Below are 21876 nucleotides of genomic sequence, written 5' to 3' on the forward strand. Positions count from 1 at the left end.
GGTTACTCCAGGAAAAAAGAGCAGGCGTGTTTTCTATTTCCCTCGGGTTTTCTTATTATATCTGTACCGCATTCCTCTGAGATAATGAGGGTGGGTAATATTATTCTGACTTTGCCGATAAGGAAATTAACACAGGCTAAGTGATTCACCAAAGGTGACAGAGCTAGTTGGGGCAGGTCTCTTTGGCCTTTTACACAGACATCAAATGATATGGCATCCCCTCAGATACTCCCCAAATCAAGAAGCCTTGAGAAACACGTGAAGAAAATGAAAGTACATTTCCTGATCCAGTTTTAGATAAAGTTTTCCTCATCTCTCTAATCGAAAGCTCTCCTTCAGCAGGCAACTCTGAGCTAAATGAAGTTTGTAGTTTTCCACCTTCAAGCACTGGCTTTGGGGACCCATTATGGAGACTCTTGTAACCCACGGTTATGCTATTGGGAGAAAGAAAAACAGATGGTCCCCTATGGAAAAACATCAGCACATATTTTCCCTGGTAGGGGACTTCGGCTTTAACCAGGATAGACACAACTTGAGTTTTTAATTCGTTTTAGATCTAGCTTGGTCCTAGAAAAATGGAAAAACAAGGTGTCCTTTAAAATCCCACAAATGTTGAGTATTTTCAGGAGGGAGTCCACAGATGACTTCTTTGATTTCAGAAACTTCCACTGGGACTTCCTGGCTCACTGTCTGGTTGGGTTTTGTGTATCATATCATGAAGTGCTGGAGGGAAGCTAAAGACCCTTTGACAGCGGAAAATCACTCTCATCTAGAGCCTTCTCCTCCTTTGCCCTCGAGGATAAACCTGCCTTCTCCCTCATGAGAAAAACTCCAGATATAAAGGACGAGACAAAGAAAGAAATATTTAACCAGATCCATTAGGAAACCCCAGCAGAAACAACTGCATCTTTTCAACAGTTTAAGATGTTATGCATAGACAGAATGTTTTGTGTGGGGCATCTGTCTCGGGCTCCCGAGTAAGAAATGCCGTTTGCCATTAGACACTAGTTTAATTCCAAAGCTCAAAAGAACCGTGTTCATTTGCCAAAATCCTACTGCTCTGTGAACTACAAAAAATGGTTTATACAAATCACTAGAAACATCCAATAATAATAATAATAATAATAATAATAATAATAATAAAAAGAGTCTTTCCCCAGAGTACCCCTCACTCCTAAGCATTCACCAACTGTCTTAGCTCAGGCTGCTATAACAAAATACCATAGACTGAGTGGCTTATCAGCCAGAGACATTTATTTCTCACGGTGCTAGAGGCTGGACATCTGAGATCAGGGTGCCAACATGGTGGTGAGGACCCTCTTTCGGGTGCAGACATCTAACTTTTCATTGTATTGTCAACAAGGCAGAAAACGAGTGAGCTAGCTCTCCGGCCCCCTCTTATAAGGGCACCAATCCTCTTGATGACCTAATTACTTCCCAAATGCCCTACCTCCAAATACCATCACACTGGGGGTTAGGGCCTCAACACGAGAATCTGAGGTGGGGACACAAACCCTGAGTCCATAAGACCAACCTAGAACCAAAGGGATGACCATGGCTTGGGCATATTCTCAGTAGTAGCCCTGAGGAGCCCTGTTCCTGCCTGTACCTGAGCCCAGCTCCCGTCTTTCTTCACGATAGCCTGTAATTCCTTCTGAGGCAGCAAGAAGTCTTTGGGAGACCTCCGGCTAGTTTTGGCCACTCTCCACGTAAGGGCTTCTTCAAAAGTGTTCAAAGAATGAACAAACCGCTGGGCAGCAGACACCAGGTGAAAGAGTGTTAGGTTGGCTCTGACATTGTTTTCTGACACCCTGTCCCCACTAAGAGGTCTCCCCTGGAGGAAGACTAGTGATCACAAACAGCTCTTCACACACAGATAGCAGAATACCCACTCGGAAGTCCTGTGCATGAAAACTACATATTAACCATCGCATTCAACGTCTAATGAGAACCTCAGCCTCAGCCAGCTATGTTCGATTTCAAAACAACATCATTTGCCTCATGCAAACCAACCAACCAACAAAAAAGCGAGAACGACAGGGAATACATAAAAAATTAAAAAAAAAAATTATACCAGTGATTGGTGATTTGATATTACAATTTCTTTGCTTTGGGATGGTAGGAATACCTCATTAAATGTGTTCGAAAGGTCCCCAATGACAGAAATTTCACCATTAGGTCGAGCCCTCACACCACACAGACCAGCATGCAGCTTGGATAGTGACTATGTGGCATGTTAGTAGTGTCTGCCTGGCAGATGTGGTCTCTCTGCCCTTGGAAAGTAACTTGCTGCTTGGAGTGAGTCAGAAACCAGCCCCGCTCGTGCATCTCTGACCTGGAGTTGCTGCTGCAAATGCACACAGAGGGGGCGCACCAGGGCATCTGGTGGGGGGCTTCCAAAAGAATGGGTTTTGTTGGCTGGTCACACATGGACTGATTCCATTCTGCCAGCTTTCTCTCCTCTCACCTAAGAAACTCTCTGCATCGATCGGGTGCTGTCCTGCACCGTAAAATCCCCTGAAAGAAACAGTCACGAGGCCACACCTGCTCTTGCCCAGAAGGAAGAGAACACGAAGCAGATTTTCTAGGCACCACCGCCTTGCCAACTGATCATCGTTGTGAATACTTGTCTTGGTTTGTTTTTGGGGGGATGATTCACATTGCTTTAAAATATAACTGATTTCTTTAAATGCTCCACAATCTTCTTGATTCATTCAATGTGCTGTGATTTCTGCCATCACTTGTGTTTGGAAGAGAACTGCCAACTGTGTTATGGGTTTGTCCTCAATCCTTACAGACAGTGTAGATGCATTAGGGGACATACACGCCTACTTCTGTAGCACATGTCTGTCCTGCTTAGCACCCGCACTCAAGAAGGTCTGGGACACCCTGGGGTATATGTCAGCTACTGATTTGCCAAGGGAACAAGGCATGCAGTGCCACCCCTGGGTTATCACATGACACAACTGCTGCCTGTGTATTTAGAGTTGGGTAGACCCAGGAGTTTGGGCTTATTTCTGCAGAGGAAGTGAGGCTAAGATAGTAGCCAGATGTGGCATGCACAGGCCTGGCCCTAAAATATGCATTCCTGGGCAGGAACACCAGTGGAAGCCCCTGACCCATAGGCCTTCTCTTCTCATCCTTGGTTCTATTCCATAACATGAGCGTCCTCATGCAAATCGGGGTGGCTATATAGATGCTAACATTCAATTGGCCCAAAGCATGTGTCTTGCACTAGCTGCCTCTTGGGCCAAGGGTATTCACAAAGGCTTGGATCTGGGGAGAGGACCAGGCAGGCCTGGGAAATGGGCTTTTGTGGCTATTGGGGAAGGAAACTAAAGATCCTAGGAACCTAGGGAATGGACTAGAAGTAGGATTCTGGCTCTGTGTACCATGGGCTTCTCACCCTATGAAGAGGAACAGATCCAGACAAGGCCGGCCAGCTCAGAGGCTTCCAAAGCACAGAGCCTGGGGCAGCCACTTGCCGGGATCTTAGGGCAGTGCTGGATATGGGCAGACCCCAAAATGGGGGTCTATGGGGTGAGCCTGGAGTGTCTGGGCCTGTGCAGCTTCATCTGTAAACTGAGGTGGTTCAGAACCTGGAATTGTCAAACTCCTCTCCAGACCCAATACTATAGGGTTCTAAGATCCAGCTTGTCACTGTTGATGGCTCAGTCTCAAACACTGGATAAAGATAATACAAAAGAAAAGAAAATACTAAACAAATTTAAATGAATATATAGGTCTTCAATCTCAGCCTCTCTAATTCAAGAGATGAACAATGAGATATTCTGGTTAATCAATGATCTGGCTAATGGAATTGTTAGATTTATCTTTCACAGGTAACTAATAATCAGAGCATAGTAGTATACTTAACCTCATGATGACCATCCACATCATCACTGGATGGTGAACGACTCAGAACATCTCCAGTTTTCCAAGGGCCATGAACTACCTGGACACATCAGGACTGTGTGTAATTAACACACAATTCATTATGGAAACGTGGACATGCTGGGTAGGCCAGCAGATTTAAGTTGACAATCTCCAATACGTAATAAAATAAAATTTAAAAAAAAATTTCAAATGCCATTTCTGTGGACAAGGCAACCTCTTCCAGGTTCTCTGATTTGGTCTGTTTCCCTCCTGATGAATGCTGATGGAAGCAGGCCACACCAACCTCTCCTGAAGTTCATCAGTGTCATGAGACACAGAGAGCCCACACATGGAAAGCATCATTGTCATGAAACAGGGAAAGCCCACTCACAGTTAGGAGCACTGACCTGTCCTTTCATATCTGGAGCAATGGGAATGGTGGGCCAGATGGTTGAGTAGATGCCAAAAAACACCAGCCAGATCAGCATGCTTCCCCAGACAGCCAGATGACTGAACTGCAAAGGAAACACAGACTCAGGTGGGGCTTCTCTGCTGGCAGAGGAGAGCCACCTGAACCCCACCTGCAGCAGAACCCCTGTGTCCAGGCCAGCTTTCTTCATGGAAACGTTTTGACTAGTCATCCATCATTGGAAAGTGCCATCTTGTAATTATCTTGTCTCAGAATGTTACACAGTGAATTCAAGGAACTGGTGGCCCCAAACTACCCTGAAGATCAAGGTGCTTTCCCTGCTTCAGCGGACTTTCTCCTAGACCCATTGCACAGTTTTAGCTGGCCCCTGGCTGGTCCTCACCAGTGTTTGCTCCAACTTGGAGCTACATAGGCCAGTTCACCTTAATCCAGTAAGAAAGCACCAGATGGACAAAAAGAACAAGATGTTCTTACTTATTATTTTGAGACTTTGATTATTCTTTTCATTTTCCAAAGAATTTTTTATAAATCTGGGCTGGATATTACATCTTAACAATCCTTTAAGCATCTGCTGAGTTGTTAGCCTTTTCTCCTTTGTCTTCTTAATATGATGACCCTTGACTTCTTCCTTACTTCCACACTCCACGATATAATCCATCATCAAGGTCTGTTAGCTTTTCAAAAATAATAGTTCCGGAATCTGACCATTGCTCACTACCTCCCCCTGTAAGAGCCCAGGCCAAGCCTCTTGTCTGGATTAATTACTATTGTCACTTGATGGATTCCCTACTTCCACAAGCATCTCCAATCTCCTCCCTCATTTTCCCAGCACAGAATTAGGAGCCTATTTATACAGCAGTGATAAATAAACATGAAACATGGGTTATGTTCCTGAAATGTGGTACATCACCAAAATGTCTAAAATTGGGGAATGATTAAATGATGGGATATTGATCAAACTTAATACTCTTTAATCATGAACAAAGATTTTGTAGAAGTACACTTTAAGGTGTGGAAAATGTTCATGATCTATTTTTAACTGAAAAAAGGATCACAAAACTATATGCTCTATAATGCATTATCTTATTAAAAATATACACGTGGAACAACGTCTGTAATGTTATCCAGAAAAATGTTAACAGTAACTGTCTCCTGTTCATAAAGTTATGGAAATTAGAAATTCTCCTTTTTGTTCTTCTGTATTTTCTGTGTGCATATACATTTGAAACGAGAGGACTGTTAATAGCTTAGAGCTGTTAGTAAGTGCCAAGCAAATGAATCATCAGAAAACTTTGGATTTGCAAATTTGCCCTGATAAAGATCAAATGACAATTTTTACATGCAAAATTTAAATAAGATAGCTAGATCCTGCTGATTGGTTTCCCAAGGCTTAAAAAAAGACCCATGCCATCAAAATATCTGTAGTGGATAGTGAAACAGTTCCAGAGAAAACTTACTTTAGTCCACGCTGTGGTCTCCAAACCAGCTTTCAGACACACAGTGACAACAACATACTGTGAAAACAAACAGGAATTGGGGAAAATGTATTATCCTCGGTGACTTATTATTACTTTCCAGGAGAAATCCCAGGTCTCCCCTCGAGAGGCGGTGGGAGTCACTTTTGTGCTTTTCTTAGCTTGGAGAGATTTGGGGAAAATCACCTTCTTTGGTGCTGCCTTTTTCACAGTTGGATGTGAAACTGTCATTTGAAGAACAGGGTGACCTGGTAATCACCTGTCTAGAAATCTTGACTCTGCAAAATCTCCATTAGGAAATGAGGTAAGCCTTTCACAACCATTTTGAGCTTTAAGGAATCTACACTACAGAGTTGAAAGATTTAAAACAAATCATATGAAGAAAGGCCTTATATAAAGGGCTTCCAGAGGCAGCGCCCACACGTACGCCACTTAAGAACAGTTCTGTAAACAGAGAGATAAACTTACCGTGTAAACAATATTTCCAACAAATAAATAGTCTGTGGCCTGGCCACTGGCCAGTGCAGTATCTGAAAAACAAAGAAGTTATTACTAACTTCTGGGGAAGAGCACTGCAATCTGTTTTGTTCAGAACATAAAAACAGAACTTTAGAAACATTTATCAAATTGTAAGGGAATTTCAAAAATTGCATCATCTGTGATTCTAATGCCTCCTCTTTCTGTGAATATTTTTCATCTTATATTTTCTCCAAATGAAGCAAACAAACAAAATCAGGTTTCTAATAAACTGAACCAAATACTTGATCTGTATTGAAATTTACATTTTTATAAAAATTAAAATCTCCCTTTGTGGGGTTAAACAAAGGGAAGAGTAAGAACATAATAATCTATCTTTATTAATAGCAGCATTAGACTTTTTATGAGTGCTCTTTGACTATTTATTTTTAATTTTTGCAAATTGGAACTATGGACCAATAAAGGAAGATAACTACGTGAATACAAATCAATTCATAATTACTGAACTCAGAGAATCTTGGGGGATATTCACTACTCATGTTCTCATATGCAATTGCATGAACTTCTGAAGTCTATAAATTGGGGGAATGCAAGCAATCCAGTGAGAGACATCTAGACAATACAACTAGAATTTTGAAGCTTTAATTTTCTTATCTTTTCCACTTTTTTCCTTTTTATGGATGACTATTACAATGTATAAAACAATCACTAAGGCTGAAAACTCTAATAGAATTGTCTAACTTCCATCAGCTAGCCTGCTGTGAAAAGTCTGGTTATTATCCTGAGGGGTCAAAGCCTGTTTCAACATCAGGAATGGTTTCTTTGGATGGCACTGCTAATCTCCTTTTATTCCCTTTTATACTCAAATTCAGATCTGTGGCTGACAGACCAAGTATTATAGGGATTTTTGTGTTCAAATTTCCAACCCAGTAGCTGCCATACACACATATTTGGGTTGGCTGATTTACCCATCTGTTTGTTGAGGAATCTGACTCTTATTAAATATTCAAGATCTGTTTAGTTTTCTAAAACACCAAAATGACCAAGTAGCATCATAGGCAGAATCTGGTCACTGTGGGGCCATAGATCGAGCTCCAGGGCATGGCCTTTCTCCTGATTCTAGATAAGTATATTTGTGGATAGAAGGAAAGAAGAACTGCAAAGTGACATTATGGGCTGTATTAACTATACACCTAAACTAAGGGACTGCTGCTGGGGAACATAAGAATTATCCAATGAGAACAGAGAGAGATGGCCACCGATTTACAAAGGAATGATCTGGAAATTTAGAGGAGACACTTGAAACTTAGGCAGAATTTCATTAAAAGGAAAGGAAGGAAAAAGTTCAAAACACCTATTCTTCCATTATTGAGCAATAAATAGGAATGAAACACTGAAACATGCTTAACATGGGTGAACCTTGAAAATCTTGTGCTAAGTGAAAGAAGCCAGTCACAAAAGGCCATCTATTGTAGGATTCTACTTCTTGAACTGTTCAGAAGAGGCAAATCTACAGAGACAGAAAGTAGACTAGCGACTGTCAGGAGGTGGGAGTTTTTGGGGGGTGGGGCCAGAATGGGAAATAACTGCTCATGGTTATGGGGTTTCTTTTGGGGGCAATGAAAATGCTCAAACACTGATTAAGGTGACAGTTGCACAATTACATGATATATACCATAGAATTGTACCCTTTAAATGAGTGGATTTGGGCGCCTGGGTGGCTCAGTTGGTTAAGCAACTGCCTTCGGCTCAGGTCATGATCCTGGAGTCCCAGGATCGAGTCCCACATCGGGCTCCCTGCTCAGCAGGGAGTCTGCTTCTCCCTCTCCCGCTCCCCCCTCTTGTGCTCTCTCTCTCTCTCTCAAATAAATAAATAAATAAATAATCTCAAAAAAATAATAAATAAATAAATAAATAAATAAATAAATGAGTGGATTTTAGGGTATGTAAATTATGTATTGATAAAGCTGATATAAAAAAAATTCAGTTCCTCAGTCACACTTAGTCACATTTCAAACACTCAATGGCCACAGGCGGCTAGTGACTACTATATAGGACGGCACGGATACAGAACATCTCCATTGTCACAGAAAGTTCTACTGGACATTGCAGCCCAGAGCAGCTATGCTGAAGGTGGAAAGAAGTGTAGGAACTGGCACATATTTTGAAGATGTTAGGATTTAGGATTTGGATGTGGGGTGGAAAAGAATGTGAGGAATCAAGGGTGATTTAAGGTTTGTGCCTGAGTACTTAGGTAAACAGTGATATCATTTACCTGATTCTGGTCATATTAATACAGGAATATTGATTAAAAGAGTGACACATTAAAACCTGGTACTGAGTGGTCAATATTTTAAATTCACAATAGGAAGAACAGGTAACAAAGAAGCATGATGCTATTAAGAGAGAAACAAAAGCATACAGAGGAAAATGAGGTGGTGAGGAGTCAGGTTAGTGGGGAAAAAAAATCCCAGCAATGAGCATTAGAAGACCATATTCCAGCCCTGCTCTCTTGTTCCAGCTCTACCATTATTTAGTTCCTTAAAATGTTCAGTTCTAAGTCTCATTCCACATCTCTAAGATGGGGATTTTATACTAGATACAGACGATGATGACCGAATTATCACTAAGGTTCCTCTAAGAAAATTCTAAGACGATAAGGTCTGTGTTCTTCGCTGCTACATCAGCTTCTACCAGTAATGGTAGAAACTGGAGCGTTTCAGATCTTCCTGTTCAATTTAGCTCAGGGGGGTTTTCCTAGTCTCAGCCCATGTTCCTGAAAGGAGAACAATGACATGAGTGCCCTGAAGTACCCACACTAAGCCCTAATGGAGTCCAGAGTCAATGCTGACCAGATGTAAGAGTTAGAAGGGGTATGAGACCAAACTGAAAATCAAAGTTCACACTCATGGTTTGACAACTTTTTGAATTTCCTTTTAGTACTAATAATTCAAATGTTGGCTGATGCATGTACTAAAAGAAATGAACTATACAAGGCATTTGTCTAATATGAAGGGCTTAAAATGTGTTTCAGATTTTATGGACATAAACAGAAAATTGCTAAGCCTCGTAAGAAATTCTACATTCAAAAGAGAGAGCGGGATGCCTGGGTGGCTCAGTTGGTTAAGCGACTGCCTTTAGCTCAGGTCATGATCCTGGAGTCCCTGGATCGAGTCCTGCATCGGGCTCCCTGCTCAGCAGGGAGTCTGCTTCTCCCTCTGACCCTCCTCTCTTTCATGTGTGCTCTCTCTCACTCATTCTCTCTCTCTCAAATAAATAAATAAATAAAATCTTAAAAAAAAATAAAAAAAAAAGAGCATGTGATTCTATGACTCACTCTATGAGCACTTTACATATATTTGTATGCTTATTAACAGATGTAATACTAGTGTATTATTTGAGTTACTAATACGTAATAATAGTATACATAATACTCCTTTGCTATTCTAACTATATGAAACAGTATTATTATCTGCATAATCCAGATGAGAAAAGTAGGGCAGCAAAGAGAAGTCAAATGACATGAGAAAGGTCATGCACTTAGTAATGAACTGTAAATAAGGGTTTGTTTTCATTACTGAGCTAGAAAAGTGGATCCCAAAGAAAAAAAGAAAACTCCAAGAAGAAAAAAAAATATATTAAAATGTACTCCTTTGAAATACCAACACCTCATGGGAAAGAACTTCCAGGAGAGAATTAAGGAGGACAGGTAATTAGGTTCCTGTGACAGAGATTCTGGGCCACATAGGAAGTAAATGCAATGCACAGACCTGGGGAGCAGCAGATACCCCCTGGAACCTGAGTTAGGTGGGCACAGCAGCAGTCCCAAGTTTCTCAACCTTGGCACTGCTGACATTTTTCCAGATAATCCTTTGCTGTGCGTGACTGTCCTGTGCATTGCCGGATGTTTGGCAGCACCCCTGCCTCCACCTGGCGGATGCCAGGAGTCCCCACTCACTAGCTGCGACAATGAAAACTTTCTCCAGACGTCGCCAAATGTGTCCTGGGGGTCAAACTGCCCCGTCTGAGAACCACAGCATTGGAAGTAAGACAAAAGAGGAACTGGAATATACAGAAGCACACAGAATATACTGACGTGAGAGTGTCTACTGTAAGAAGGGAACCCTCTTCACTCCCGTCAGACTAGGAAAGAACGCAGTGACCCCCAGTTGTCCCACGATCGATCGACAGGAGCCTTTAGTACAAAGTGATGCAACTCACAACGCCAGATGGCCTTTAGAAGGGGGCAAACTCCGGGCTTACCTGTGGGATTGAGAACTCACTTATGAGGCCAGGACCTCTATGAAGACCCTTAAGACTACTGAACGCTCTGTGGACAACTTGGTATGGAGAGAAAATAAAATAGGGAAGACTAAAAGACATTTTCCAACCGTAGCTTCTAAAATCTTATAATGCATTAATTTCTACCTTATCAAAAGAGTAAAATGCTCACTGGCATTAAATACAATGTTTACACTTGAGGTAACCTGAACATGCTTAAAATAACTTTTAGAGAAGACAGGATAAACCTTTTATTTCTGTTCATCGTTTTGGAAGGATAACTCAGCACTGCATCTTAGTTTTCTGCTGAGGAAAGAGTATCTCCTGCCCCACTACAAACTCATACCATCTGGAAAGAATTTATTCCTTGAAGGAGAAACTCCTAAACCAACTTGAGATTCTGGGACACGCCAAAAGTCTCAAAAAGATAGCATCCTTTAGACAAGTCACAAGTCATCACTCTGTACACCCCGTTGGGGAAATTCCCACAGAATGGATTGTTCTCTTACGGTTATATTTCAACTGCTTTAGAAGCAAATACCTGTGAGCCTCATCTTTGTTAAATCCTGCCAATAACATACTACTGAAGGAAAGATCAGAAGTCCTAAGAAATCATTTGTGAATGAATGCAGCAATACGCTACAGCTTGCTGATAATTCAAGTGTGGAAAAGCCCATTTAGACTGTCCAGTGTATTCCTGAAGCACGCTGCTGACAAATTCTTTCTTCCCACTTTACTTAAACTTAATAGCACTGTTATGATTCCGGCGATCCACTCAGGAAAACATCTTTCCTGTAGTTTAGCTGTTTTTATTTTAGTCAGATATTTAAAATCACAAGTGATTTTTTTTTTTTTTTTGAAAGGGAAAAAGTAACCCCCAAACCCAGGTGAGTGGTTCGAGTTCCGCAAGCCAGCCTTCACAACATTATTTAACCACCATCTGTACAAATGAGAGTGAGAACATTACTTCACACAAAGCAGCAAGGGGCGGTAGAGATGGCTATTTGGGTGGAAGGGGGCAGTGAGAAGGGAAGGGACAATTCAGGCAAAAAGGAAATCAGCCTGCACAGAGGTATGGACGGGAGCGCCCCTCCCCCGCTGGGTCGAGGGTTGAGCTGTGGGACCCTGGTGGTGTGTGGGTGGGGACCAAACCGTGCAAGGCTCTCAAGAGGTCCCTCATAAGAGAGATCCATCAAAAGGGCATGTGGAGAGATGTGATCTCATCAAACCTTTGTTGTCCTATCTTAACCAGCAGGACGCTGAGCACTTCCTAACAGAAGCCCATCATTAGCACACAAAGGCTTGACTGAGCAGAAGGAGAGAGGTCAGGAGGATTAAGCTGCCTATTGCACCAAACAGCTGCTGTTTACCCCAACTGGGACCGGTCGGCCTTTTGCAAATCAAGGATCAAATTCACCCAGATGAGAGATGAAATGAGAGAGGAGGGCACTGCCTCTCCCAAAAGTCCATAGGAAGATTTCCATAGAGTGAAGAACTTTAAGAGTAGGAAAAATTCCCCAACTACTTCAATAAGACAGAGTCACATTTAGAATAATACTGTGGCTCCATGTGATGTAAAACCCAATATAAGGATGGTGTTTCCTACGTACATCAAAAGTGTTAAACAAAGTGACAGAGTTGGGGACACTCTCCCGGGTAGTCCGCTCATTCTCTTAGAGGCCAATATCATGCTGGGGCTTTAGGATCCACTGGCCCACAGCAGTGGGTGCCACTGTTCTTCCAGACTTCTATTGTTTGCAAAATCTGCTTGGATCCAGGGGCCAACATAAAGTAGGATTAGCCAAATGTGGTTTAGAAATAGTCACTCAAACAGACTATTGTGACCAACTGGGACAAAACCACATGGACCCTCCACATTAGTAGTGACAGCCCGAAATGGTTGCATGCAAAAACCTCTCTGAAAATATTTGTGGGAAAACCCACGATTTGTAAGGAAAGTATGTCTCATTTTCTAAGCAGACAGAATGATCAAGGAACTTACTTCAGAATATTCCAAAGGGTTAGGCTGGTGACATTTTATAAAGATGCCATTTCAATTAAATGCTCATTAAAAGCATTACATCATTACCCAACTAAACCACAAGAATGCATCCAGAAAAGGCTCTGACAAAAAGCAAAATCTGAAGACAAAGTTATAGCATGGTCCTGTACGGTCAGAGAAGACAGGATTTAATAATCAAGAAAACAGATGGGATGAATTTATATGTGCATTTTTAATGAAGTAAGAATCCACAGAACACCTGAATTACAAATCACAGGCACCTCACTCACATATGACTCAGGAGGGAGAACTGAGGTGGAGGGGCACCGTTCCCTTGACATCCAGGCACCTGCCAAGAATTCTGGCTGCAGAGCAGATGCCAAGTTTCTCCTGCTTTCCCGTTCCCACCCTTTGGCTTCAGAGCTCTCAGCAGCTCTGGTTGAGAGCAGCCCTTATTCCAGAATATGCACAGGGTGTCTCTTCCCCATCTTACACTCCTAGCCTCTCAAGACTGCAGACGTTTGAAGGAGGTACTATGCCAACCAGGTACTACTGGATTAATATCAGGAGTGAAGAGGTATTCTAAGTTCCAAGTAACTCATTTACAAACAAACTTTTACAACCCACCCTGCTCAAACGCCTGGACTGCCTGGACTATAACTGAAACTATTCTTTCTGCTTCCAATGCTATGTATTCACCAAGAGAAAATTTATTTTTTCCTTTCTCTGTAAAGAGTGGTATAAAATATTGGAAAGAGTTTATAGGAGGTAGAGTTTATACAAGTGTTAGTGATTATAATTACATTCATAACCAGTGCTGGGTTAAGTTCCTGGTTATATAAGCCTTTTTTGCTGGATTTTCTCCTCTCTACTGCCATTATTGATGGATAAAGTGAAGGATACAAAACTCAAATTTCAATCTGTTTCTTTTTTTTCCCCACTTTTGTTTACTAAAAATGGATTTTAAAAAGGTAGTTTTAAAAAAGGGTGGTAACAATGATGAAAAGTGAACTTGATGGCCAATGTCCCACAGCCACCTGTGTAGCCATAGACTCATCTCTTGTTCTTGGGTGCATAGCTAAGTAACGTTCCCTAGCTCCTTGTACCCAGGTGGGGCCCTGTGACCAGTCCTTGCCAATCAGACATGAGCAGAAGTGATGGATCGTTTCCCAGAGATGGTCAAGAGCAACCACGCCTTCTCCTGGTTCTGTCCCCTACTAATGTGAAGGCTGAGAGTGCACTCAGGGGTCATGCATGAAATGGAGCCCCACTGTATTGAAATGGACCCAGAATTCATTTTAACGAGGTATGGTAAGATACACAGACATGGAAATGATTGTCGTGAAGGACGAACTTTATATGTAGAGATCCCTAGAAACAGGAGGCATGGGTGCCATGCAAGGCCACAAGGGAAAGCACTGGGGTCAGTAAGGAGGCAGAAGAGGAAAAAGGAGAACATGGTCCAGAGCCTTTACTGGGGTTTTCAGGGGATGGAATGGACAAAGCAGGGTAGGTATGCTGTATAAGTTTAGGATTGGATGGTGTGAATAATTTCAGCAGGCTCTGGATTATAGGAGTGATCTCTAGTTGTCTGGTATCTGGCCCCAGGGTAATTTAGGGCAGGGGGAATATTACGTTGGTGCGTGACAATTCATAGAGGAGATGGTTGGGGTTGTGGCCTCCGGACTGGCTGATATAAGTATCAGAGACATTCTTGCAGGGGAGTCCTTCGCTCTCTCTAGGAATGAAGTAGCCCTGGGAGGGGCAGTCTCTCCAGGATCAAGGCCCCAATTATCAGAGCATCAAAAATGTGGGTAAAAAAATATGGAACATAAGAAAATATGCTCAATGCACTCTTCCAATTGACAGTGACATGATTAAGAAATAAGCTTTTATTGGGATACATTCCAAGATTTGGGGGTTGTTTGTTACAGTTTAGTCCCCCCCGGCTAATGCACCTCAATTCAACTTCCTGATAAAGTTATAAGGGTTAGTGAAATCGGGGAACTCTGGCTCACGCCTCTTAGAGCATTACACCAAACCCGACTGTTTCAAAGATGGGTAACACAGGGCTTATTAAAAGAGACACTGAAACCTAAGAGATATTTAACTGAATGAAAACAATGGGCCTCCAACCCAATTCTGTTTCCAAACACCCGCGCTACGGATTTGTCAGGCAGAACACAATGTCCGAGCTTTCTCTCAAGAGGTCATTGTGTTTATTGATTTATTTATTTTTTTATTTTTTTTTTTTTATTTATTTGACAGAGAGAGACACAGAGAGAGAAGGAACACAAGCGGGGGAGTGGGAGAGGGAGAAGCCGGCTTCCCGCTTAGCAAGGAGCCTGATGAGGGGCTCCAGCCCAGGACCCTGGGACCATGAACTGAGCCGAAGGCAGACGCTTAATGACTGAGCCACCCAGGCGCCCCAAGAGGTCATTGTGTTTAAAACAAGCCCAAATAAAACAAAAAATGTTCTGAATTTGGAAACTTGCGTTTATTTTAAGTATACTACAATGGGGTTAGTAATGAGGTATTTAGATTTATAAGCTGTAGTTTCATTTGTACAAAAATCTCAAAAACTTCCAAAGTATTCCATCTTTTTAGTTTTTAGTGAACAAGCCCCGTTCACTTCACCTACATGCTTCGGGGTCTTGGGAAGATCCTGCACTACCCTCTGTCTTCTCAGCAGGGGTTCCAGATGGCGGAGGCCACATGGAGTAATCACCCCCCTTTCTGTCCCATTTACCTTTTAATGTTCATCCCTAGATTGTTTCCATGGATTTCAGATCTTTTCAAATCTGGGCGCAGTAGGGTAGTGACTTGTAAAGGGGAATGAAATGTTGGCTTACTTGAAAATACAGCATTTTGTTGGGAAACTCTGCGGCTGCAATTGCGCATTCTCCTGGCAGGCCCAGGCGCTACAGCCGTCAGTAGGCTCGGGCCGTAGTCACTCACGCAATATGGGCTCCCTACAGGATGCTCAGAAGCCGATGGTGGCCCGGCACAGAGAACAGACTCGTTTAGCTTTTCCTTTTCAATGAATAAATAACTGAGTTTAAGAAGTTGCAGTCTCAGAGAACAATGGCAGTCTTGCCCAAACTTAGCTGAATGTGAAGCAAGGCAAGTCATTAGGATTTACATGATATAAAATAGCTAAATTTTCAGTACCAGGTACAGATCAGAAGTAGTTCAAGCTCAGATGACCCAATAATGCCAAAAGCAGAGACAAGCAGGCTACGTTTCATCTTATACATGTGCACAGTTTATAAAACTGATCTTCTAGCAGCACATTTATTAAAAAGTATAAAACAGCCTTTTCCAGAAACCTCAAAAGACCTTGCTGCTTAATTAGTGCCAATAGAATAAGTATCCATATGGTAATTTTCCTTCTGAAAAGGGGTGGGAATGATTTCCAGGGTGTGGACTGTGAAGAATCCAGAAACAAATGTTTTGAGGAATTTTTCTCTGCTGTTAAGTATATTCTCTTTCTCCTCAACCCCCTCTTAAATTTCATCAAGAAAAATCTGAAAATTTCCTTTTTTTAAGTCAAAACTGATTCTACTTTCCTTTGCCAATAACCACATTCCACTTCAAGGAGGATTACTCAAATATGCAGACTTGATTCCACCAATGGAAAACCTGAGCGGCCTGACACCAAGGGTCTTGATGAATTTCGGTCCCTGCAAAGGTGACATCTCTGGTTTTAACCTAGACTCACTTTCAGATCAGAGGGTGGGAGCTGCAGACAGGCTACGGGACTGAGCGTAATGTTGTGATGGTTGGAAGAAATCTGATTTGCTGAATTGCTTGAGTGGAAAAATTTATTTTGAAACTTGAAATGAATCATCACAAACTCCATCAGCAAAGGAGTGCTTTGAAAGGTCTATCCAAAACCACGCAAAAATAAGCAAAGCAAAATTCTTGGAACCTTTCTAAGGAATGAATGACGGGCTCACACCTTCTCAAAAATATTTCTTCCCGACAATTATGCGCCCAAAGTGAACAACACTGGTATGTAAGCCTCTAAGCCTCTCTTCACAGATAGTGGAGAGAGAAGCCCCTGGTAAAATTCACCATCTTTGTGACATAATCCACAAAGTGTGGAACAATGAAATGAAGGACTCTAGGAACCTTAGCCCATTAGGCAAAACTCCTTTAGGGCCCTGGGTGTGGGGCAGAGTCTGGAGGACACCTTCAGGTGGGACTTGGGAGTGGACAGAGATACTCCTCTGTTAGATCAGGGTCCCCCAGGCCTTGAAAGTGTCTCAGTTCCTCTCAAATCAGTGCCATGTTCCTGCATTTCTTTGGGGGTGGGGTGATACATCATTCTAAATGGTAAGTCAAAGTGTAGCAGGAACTCATCTATAGTTAAGACAGTAAATCAGCACATATAAACAAGTAATCCAATCAGCTGCCATATCCCTGTCTTCTCAAACTTGCAATCTTTCTTGATTTCCACCACTGACTTTCTTTCTCCCTCCCACCCCCCCCCAAAAAAATTCATGCTCTTGCCAAACATTGTGTTTTTCTACACAGCAGTCTTCCTACCTCCAACCTCTCACTGAGAAAAGTCCGCACCTGGGTTTTCCTGATATGACCCTCACCTAACCCTAACCTCCCACCCTCCTTTCCAGCCACTCCCGACTGCGGGTGCCGTTGCTGACCCAGAGGGGGTGTTGGGAATATGTGAAGACATGTTTTGATCTATTATAGTTGCACAAGGATGGGGAAAGAAGGAGGGAAGGTTACCAACATTTGCTGTCCAGCATCCTGAAATGCTCATCAGGGTGCCCTACCAAGCCTGGAATCCAGGTACCCCCCAGTCCCACTTTGGGAAATACTGCCCATGGTGTCTTCAGGTTTGTGTGCTTGCCTGGTTGGTCCAGGAATGCTCTCTCTCCCCAACTTTCCTCACACCTGTCCTGCCCCACTTGATCAGCCCCTCCTCATCTTTCAAGAACATAAATGTCACTTCCTTGGAGAAGCCTCTTCCTTGATCCACTGGACTGGGCTGTGTCCCCGCAGCACAGGGCACACTGGCCATGAAGCAGTGATAGACACACCTCCTGATCATCAGCTCTGACCTTCCAGAAGCTGCCGGGGGGTGGGGGGAGAGGCAGAATTTTGATGTGTGCACTCTCAGGGTCTGGCACATCGCAGATACGCTGTGATTCTGCTAAATCAAGAGGTTCTAAAAACATGCTCCCTCCTCTTCAAGCACATTCCCATTTCCTGGGTGTAACTCTCCTTACACGCTCCCTGCAATACCCGGAGACACAACTAGTGTTCTTGCCTCTAGTTCTCCTTCTACCATTCACCTTATCAGACATGATACATTCATTCCCCCAAATGCCTCTGATCGTGGTAGTCTCCTTGATCTAAAATCTAGGCTGGGGGCACCTGGGTGGCTCCGATGGTTAAGCATCTGCCTTCCGCTCAGGTCATGATCTCAGGTCCTGGGATCAAGCCCCACATCGGGCTCCCTATTTGGCGGGGAGCCTGCTTCTCCCTCTCCCTCTACTGTTGTCTTCACCTAACTCTTCACCTAACATCTTAAGTCCTGACCTCTTAACCTCACATTCAAAACCCTCTGCTGTCCAGCTTTCACCCATCTTCTCAAACCTCTTCCTGTCTTCCACCCTTGCAGGGATCAACTCCTCGCAGCTTTCCACATCTGCCCTGATATTCCCCACTTTGTTTGGCTCTTCCTTCCATTCTTACACATCTTGATCCTACTTGGACTTCCAGGCTAAGCCTGGATATTACCTCTTCTATTAAGTTATTAATAATCCCAGATGAAAAGCAGTTTTCTCTCAGCCCTCTGAAATCCCACAGCACATTATCTGTATTTTACTTGAGGCAATTATTTTCTACTTTGTACTAGAAGTTTCCACGCAGGAATCTAGTTTCCCTACCAGACCACAAACTCTTTGACGGTAAGACCCACATTGATTCATTCACTTTTCACCCTTAGAATCCACAGTCCCTTAGACATAAATATTACATGAATAAGGTTAATGAGCAATGATGCAATCATCTTTGCTATGCATTAATAGTGAGAATTTAGAAATTAATTCTAAAATATTCATTTGCTGGAGGAAGCCAACTAATGAACAAGCACACCAATGGCCTTCTATAATTCTCTGCCAAATATAATTAATATTTGCAATTTATTTCATCTTACACATTTTTACTCAATAGGTTAATGTTTACAGCATAATTAAAAGAAAACCTCTATGCCAAAGGCTTAATACATACAATGAAGTAATGGCATTGATGATGATAGTGATGATAATACAAACTGGAAAAACTCATCCTATGGGCTGGCTACTAGGCAAATTGCCAAATTTGAGGGACATGGATAACGGTGGCAGAAATGGACTTGAAATTCACTTGGTGTTATCTCTCAGGTAAATCAGTAACTTTTGGGAGTCTTTCTGCTTTTAAACACAGGATATTTCAGGTGAATGAACAGATTTACATAGTGGCATCTAGGGAGACTATAGCAATTCCACCATAAACAGCAAGCTGCAATTTCAAAGCGCATAATCCTAACTCCAGGATTGGAAAACCATTTCCTCTACTGCAGAATGGACCACATTAGTAGCAATTCAATGACCATCTTATAAATCTTCTGAGAGTCCAAAGGCAAGTACTTTGGAGTTAGGACCAGAGTGCAATGTCTAGATAAGAAGGGTAAGGGGCCTGGCAATGGTACTTGTGGTCCAGTCCATGCTGGTCCCTGTGTCTTCCTAAGTATGGGCTCAGGGATAAGAGGACAGATGTCCAAATTGTTCTTAAGCTCATCAGACAAATTGCTTCCCATCCCCAGTCCATCCTACTACAGTGATGGCGGCTTATATCACCAAACTGGCGGAGCTTCTAAAACAAACCACATTCAACACTCTTCTATTTGTAGCCCCTACTCACTCGAAATACATAAAAATCCACATTGAGCAAAGATGAATCACAGGAAAGCTTTAGAGTTCAAAGGACATGATTTTGCTAGAATGGCCCATGTTGTGGCGGGGGGGGGGGGGGGCGCGGTTAGAAGCAGAACATTTTATTTCTTGATCTAGAGACTTAGGGACCCTTGAAGGAAAAGGAAGTCGGATGAAACTCAAAGAACAGGTCATAGGGTGTAATAAATTGGCTGTGCATGCATTTTCTCTGTCGGTATTTAATAGGTTAAAGAATATCAGTGAGGATGAATCATTTCTGTTTGAAGCACAAAACAGATTGACACAGAAACAAAGAGGCTTGGAAGCTTTATATTCTCTGGTTCTCTGAACAATAAAAGGCCTTGTCTAGTCAACATTTGGAGTAATTTTTCCCAAGGGGATTATTACTATTTGAGAGGGATGAAAGGGTAGCATTCTCATGATCCATTTCCCTTTTCTGAGACGAAAAGATGCGTCTCTTTAGAAGGCAACCTTTTGGGTGTATTCAGGAGTGTGAGCAAATACGGGCAGCCATGTTTCTCACACGTCCTCTTCCAGCTGGAGGAAAGACTAAAACCAGCGGAGAGAATCAGGCCTCAAAATTTAAAAGGTTGCTTGAAAAGTGTATGTCAAGGAAAGGAGACTTTTTCAAGAAACTAGGTGTAAGGTTAGACTCTCACAAGATTTGAGTGCTTCTGCATAGAGGTATGTGAGGTTGGAAAATGAAAGCCCAAGAAATTAACAGAAAATGTCAAACTCGTAGACGAGAGGCATCGATGTTTCGTTACAGTACAGTGCTTTGCTTCAAGATCCTCGACTCAAACAGTTATTAAAAATACAGTTTAGAATTTCTAGCATTTAAACTCTCCAGGCAACTGGAAAGAAAATGGGCTCTCAGAGCCAGAATGGATGAAACCTACAAGCTATAAACTGAGCCCGAGCTCTCATTAGATTTTAGGTATGTTTTTCTTCTAAAATGTGTTCTTGTGATCTCTCGGTCTGCAGAACTGGGAAAAACAAATTGTGAACAACTGGCACCAGAGGGACTGCAGAGCTACTTGCTGACAGTTGAAATCACGAAGCCGTTACCATGCTCCAGCGCTTTCATGGGAAACCAGAAGAGGATGAGGGAGTGGACCAAGGCGTTGATGCAGTGACCCCAGAAAACCTAAGGGAAAACAAACCAAGGGAGTCAGGAGCTGCCCACAACTCTTGACCTCTGTGCAACTCAACAAACGCCTCATTGTGAAGGATACTGGCAGTGGGCTGCGTCGCTCCAGAAGTAGTGTATTATTCTTGAAGTTAAAAAAATACCGATTTCCTCATTTTTACATACAAATGACTGGACTGTCTCCAGATAATATTACCTTGCTGCAAAGACCTAAATATATATGCACATATACATGGGCCAATATACAATCTGTCCATATCCAAAAAATGAATTATAATCCTTTTTTTTTTTTTTAGGATCATAAAAAGACAACAGACTTTTACAATCATCTAGAAAGAGAAAGGTATTAGGTCAAAACTGTTAACAAGAGACAGGAACTGTGGACTTTTTGAAAGCATTAAAAACACTTTGAATATAGATTCCTACACAGCGCTCTCGCTCTTTTGTTTTGCTTTTTAAAATCCCTCCCGAGCAACTTGTTAATTTCTAGGAGTTTGGTTAATATCATGCACATTTAAAAATTCTCTTTAACACTTCAAAAGTCAAACAAAAGAACACAAAGTTTAGTTTCTTCTAAATTAAGGTTTCACAAATGCATTTCAATGATCTTTTTAACTACTGAGATGACAGAACTATTATACTAAAGCCAGCTTGAATTTATTTTAAAAATCTAGATTGTTCTGGGGATTGTCATATAGTTTGATCCTAAATAGTGGTGGGGAAACAGAAAAATGAAAAAAATTGTAAGACAATGGGATTTTCCCATTTTTAAATGTTCATTTTTTTCTTCCTTCTCCCTAACCTCTTCACCTGTGCCTTCAAAAAACAAACAAACAAACAAACAAACAAAAACTCCAAGGTGTCTGCAAATAAGTCTCAGAGCATTCTCAGCTCTACTACCTCTTAAGTGGCTCCATTCCCAACTTACTTCCCATCTTACAGGGCCTTTGAGCTCAAGCTCTATAAAAAACAGATTTATAAAAAGAATGCAGAACCAACAGGCCCTGCTTCCCATTGATAAAATCATAGTAAATAGGGACTGATACAATTATTCATCTGAGTCTTCCTGTGTATGGAAGACACTAGGACCAATAGGATCCATTTTATTTTTTCCAGGCTTGGATGTGCCTGTTATGCTTTCCTCAAAATAAGGCAGCTCTGAAAGAAGACTATCAGTAATACCTGGCTCAAAACAAAAGCTTCAGAGATTGTTCTCTTAC

General features: G+C 42.1%; 1 protein-coding gene across 5 annotated transcripts in view; it reads right to left on the bottom strand.

Moving 5' to 3' along the window:
• Positions 1-21876, bottom strand: part of LOC116631775 (phospholipid-transporting ATPase IB) — a 590846-nt gene that overhangs the window by 142921 nt on the left and 426049 nt on the right. For all 5 annotated transcript variants that reach the window (XM_032403315.1, XM_032403320.1, XM_032403319.1 and 2 more), the window contains exons 30-33: positions 20575-20653; positions 6250-6311; positions 5764-5820; positions 4284-4391 (exon numbers count right to left, since the gene is read on the bottom strand). In XM_032403315.1, the coding sequence (XP_032259206.1) occupies positions 4284-4391; positions 5764-5820; positions 6250-6311; positions 20575-20653 (306 nt within the window). The remainder of the gene's footprint in view (positions 1-4283; positions 4392-5763; positions 5821-6249; positions 6312-20574; positions 20654-21876) is intronic.

The sequence above is a fragment of the Phoca vitulina genome, unplaced genomic scaffold (genome assembly GCF_004348235.1).
Source record: "Phoca vitulina isolate PV1807 unplaced genomic scaffold, GSC_HSeal_1.0 scaffold5, whole genome shotgun sequence".
NCBI lineage: Eukaryota > Metazoa > Chordata > Mammalia > Carnivora > Phocidae > Phoca > Phoca vitulina.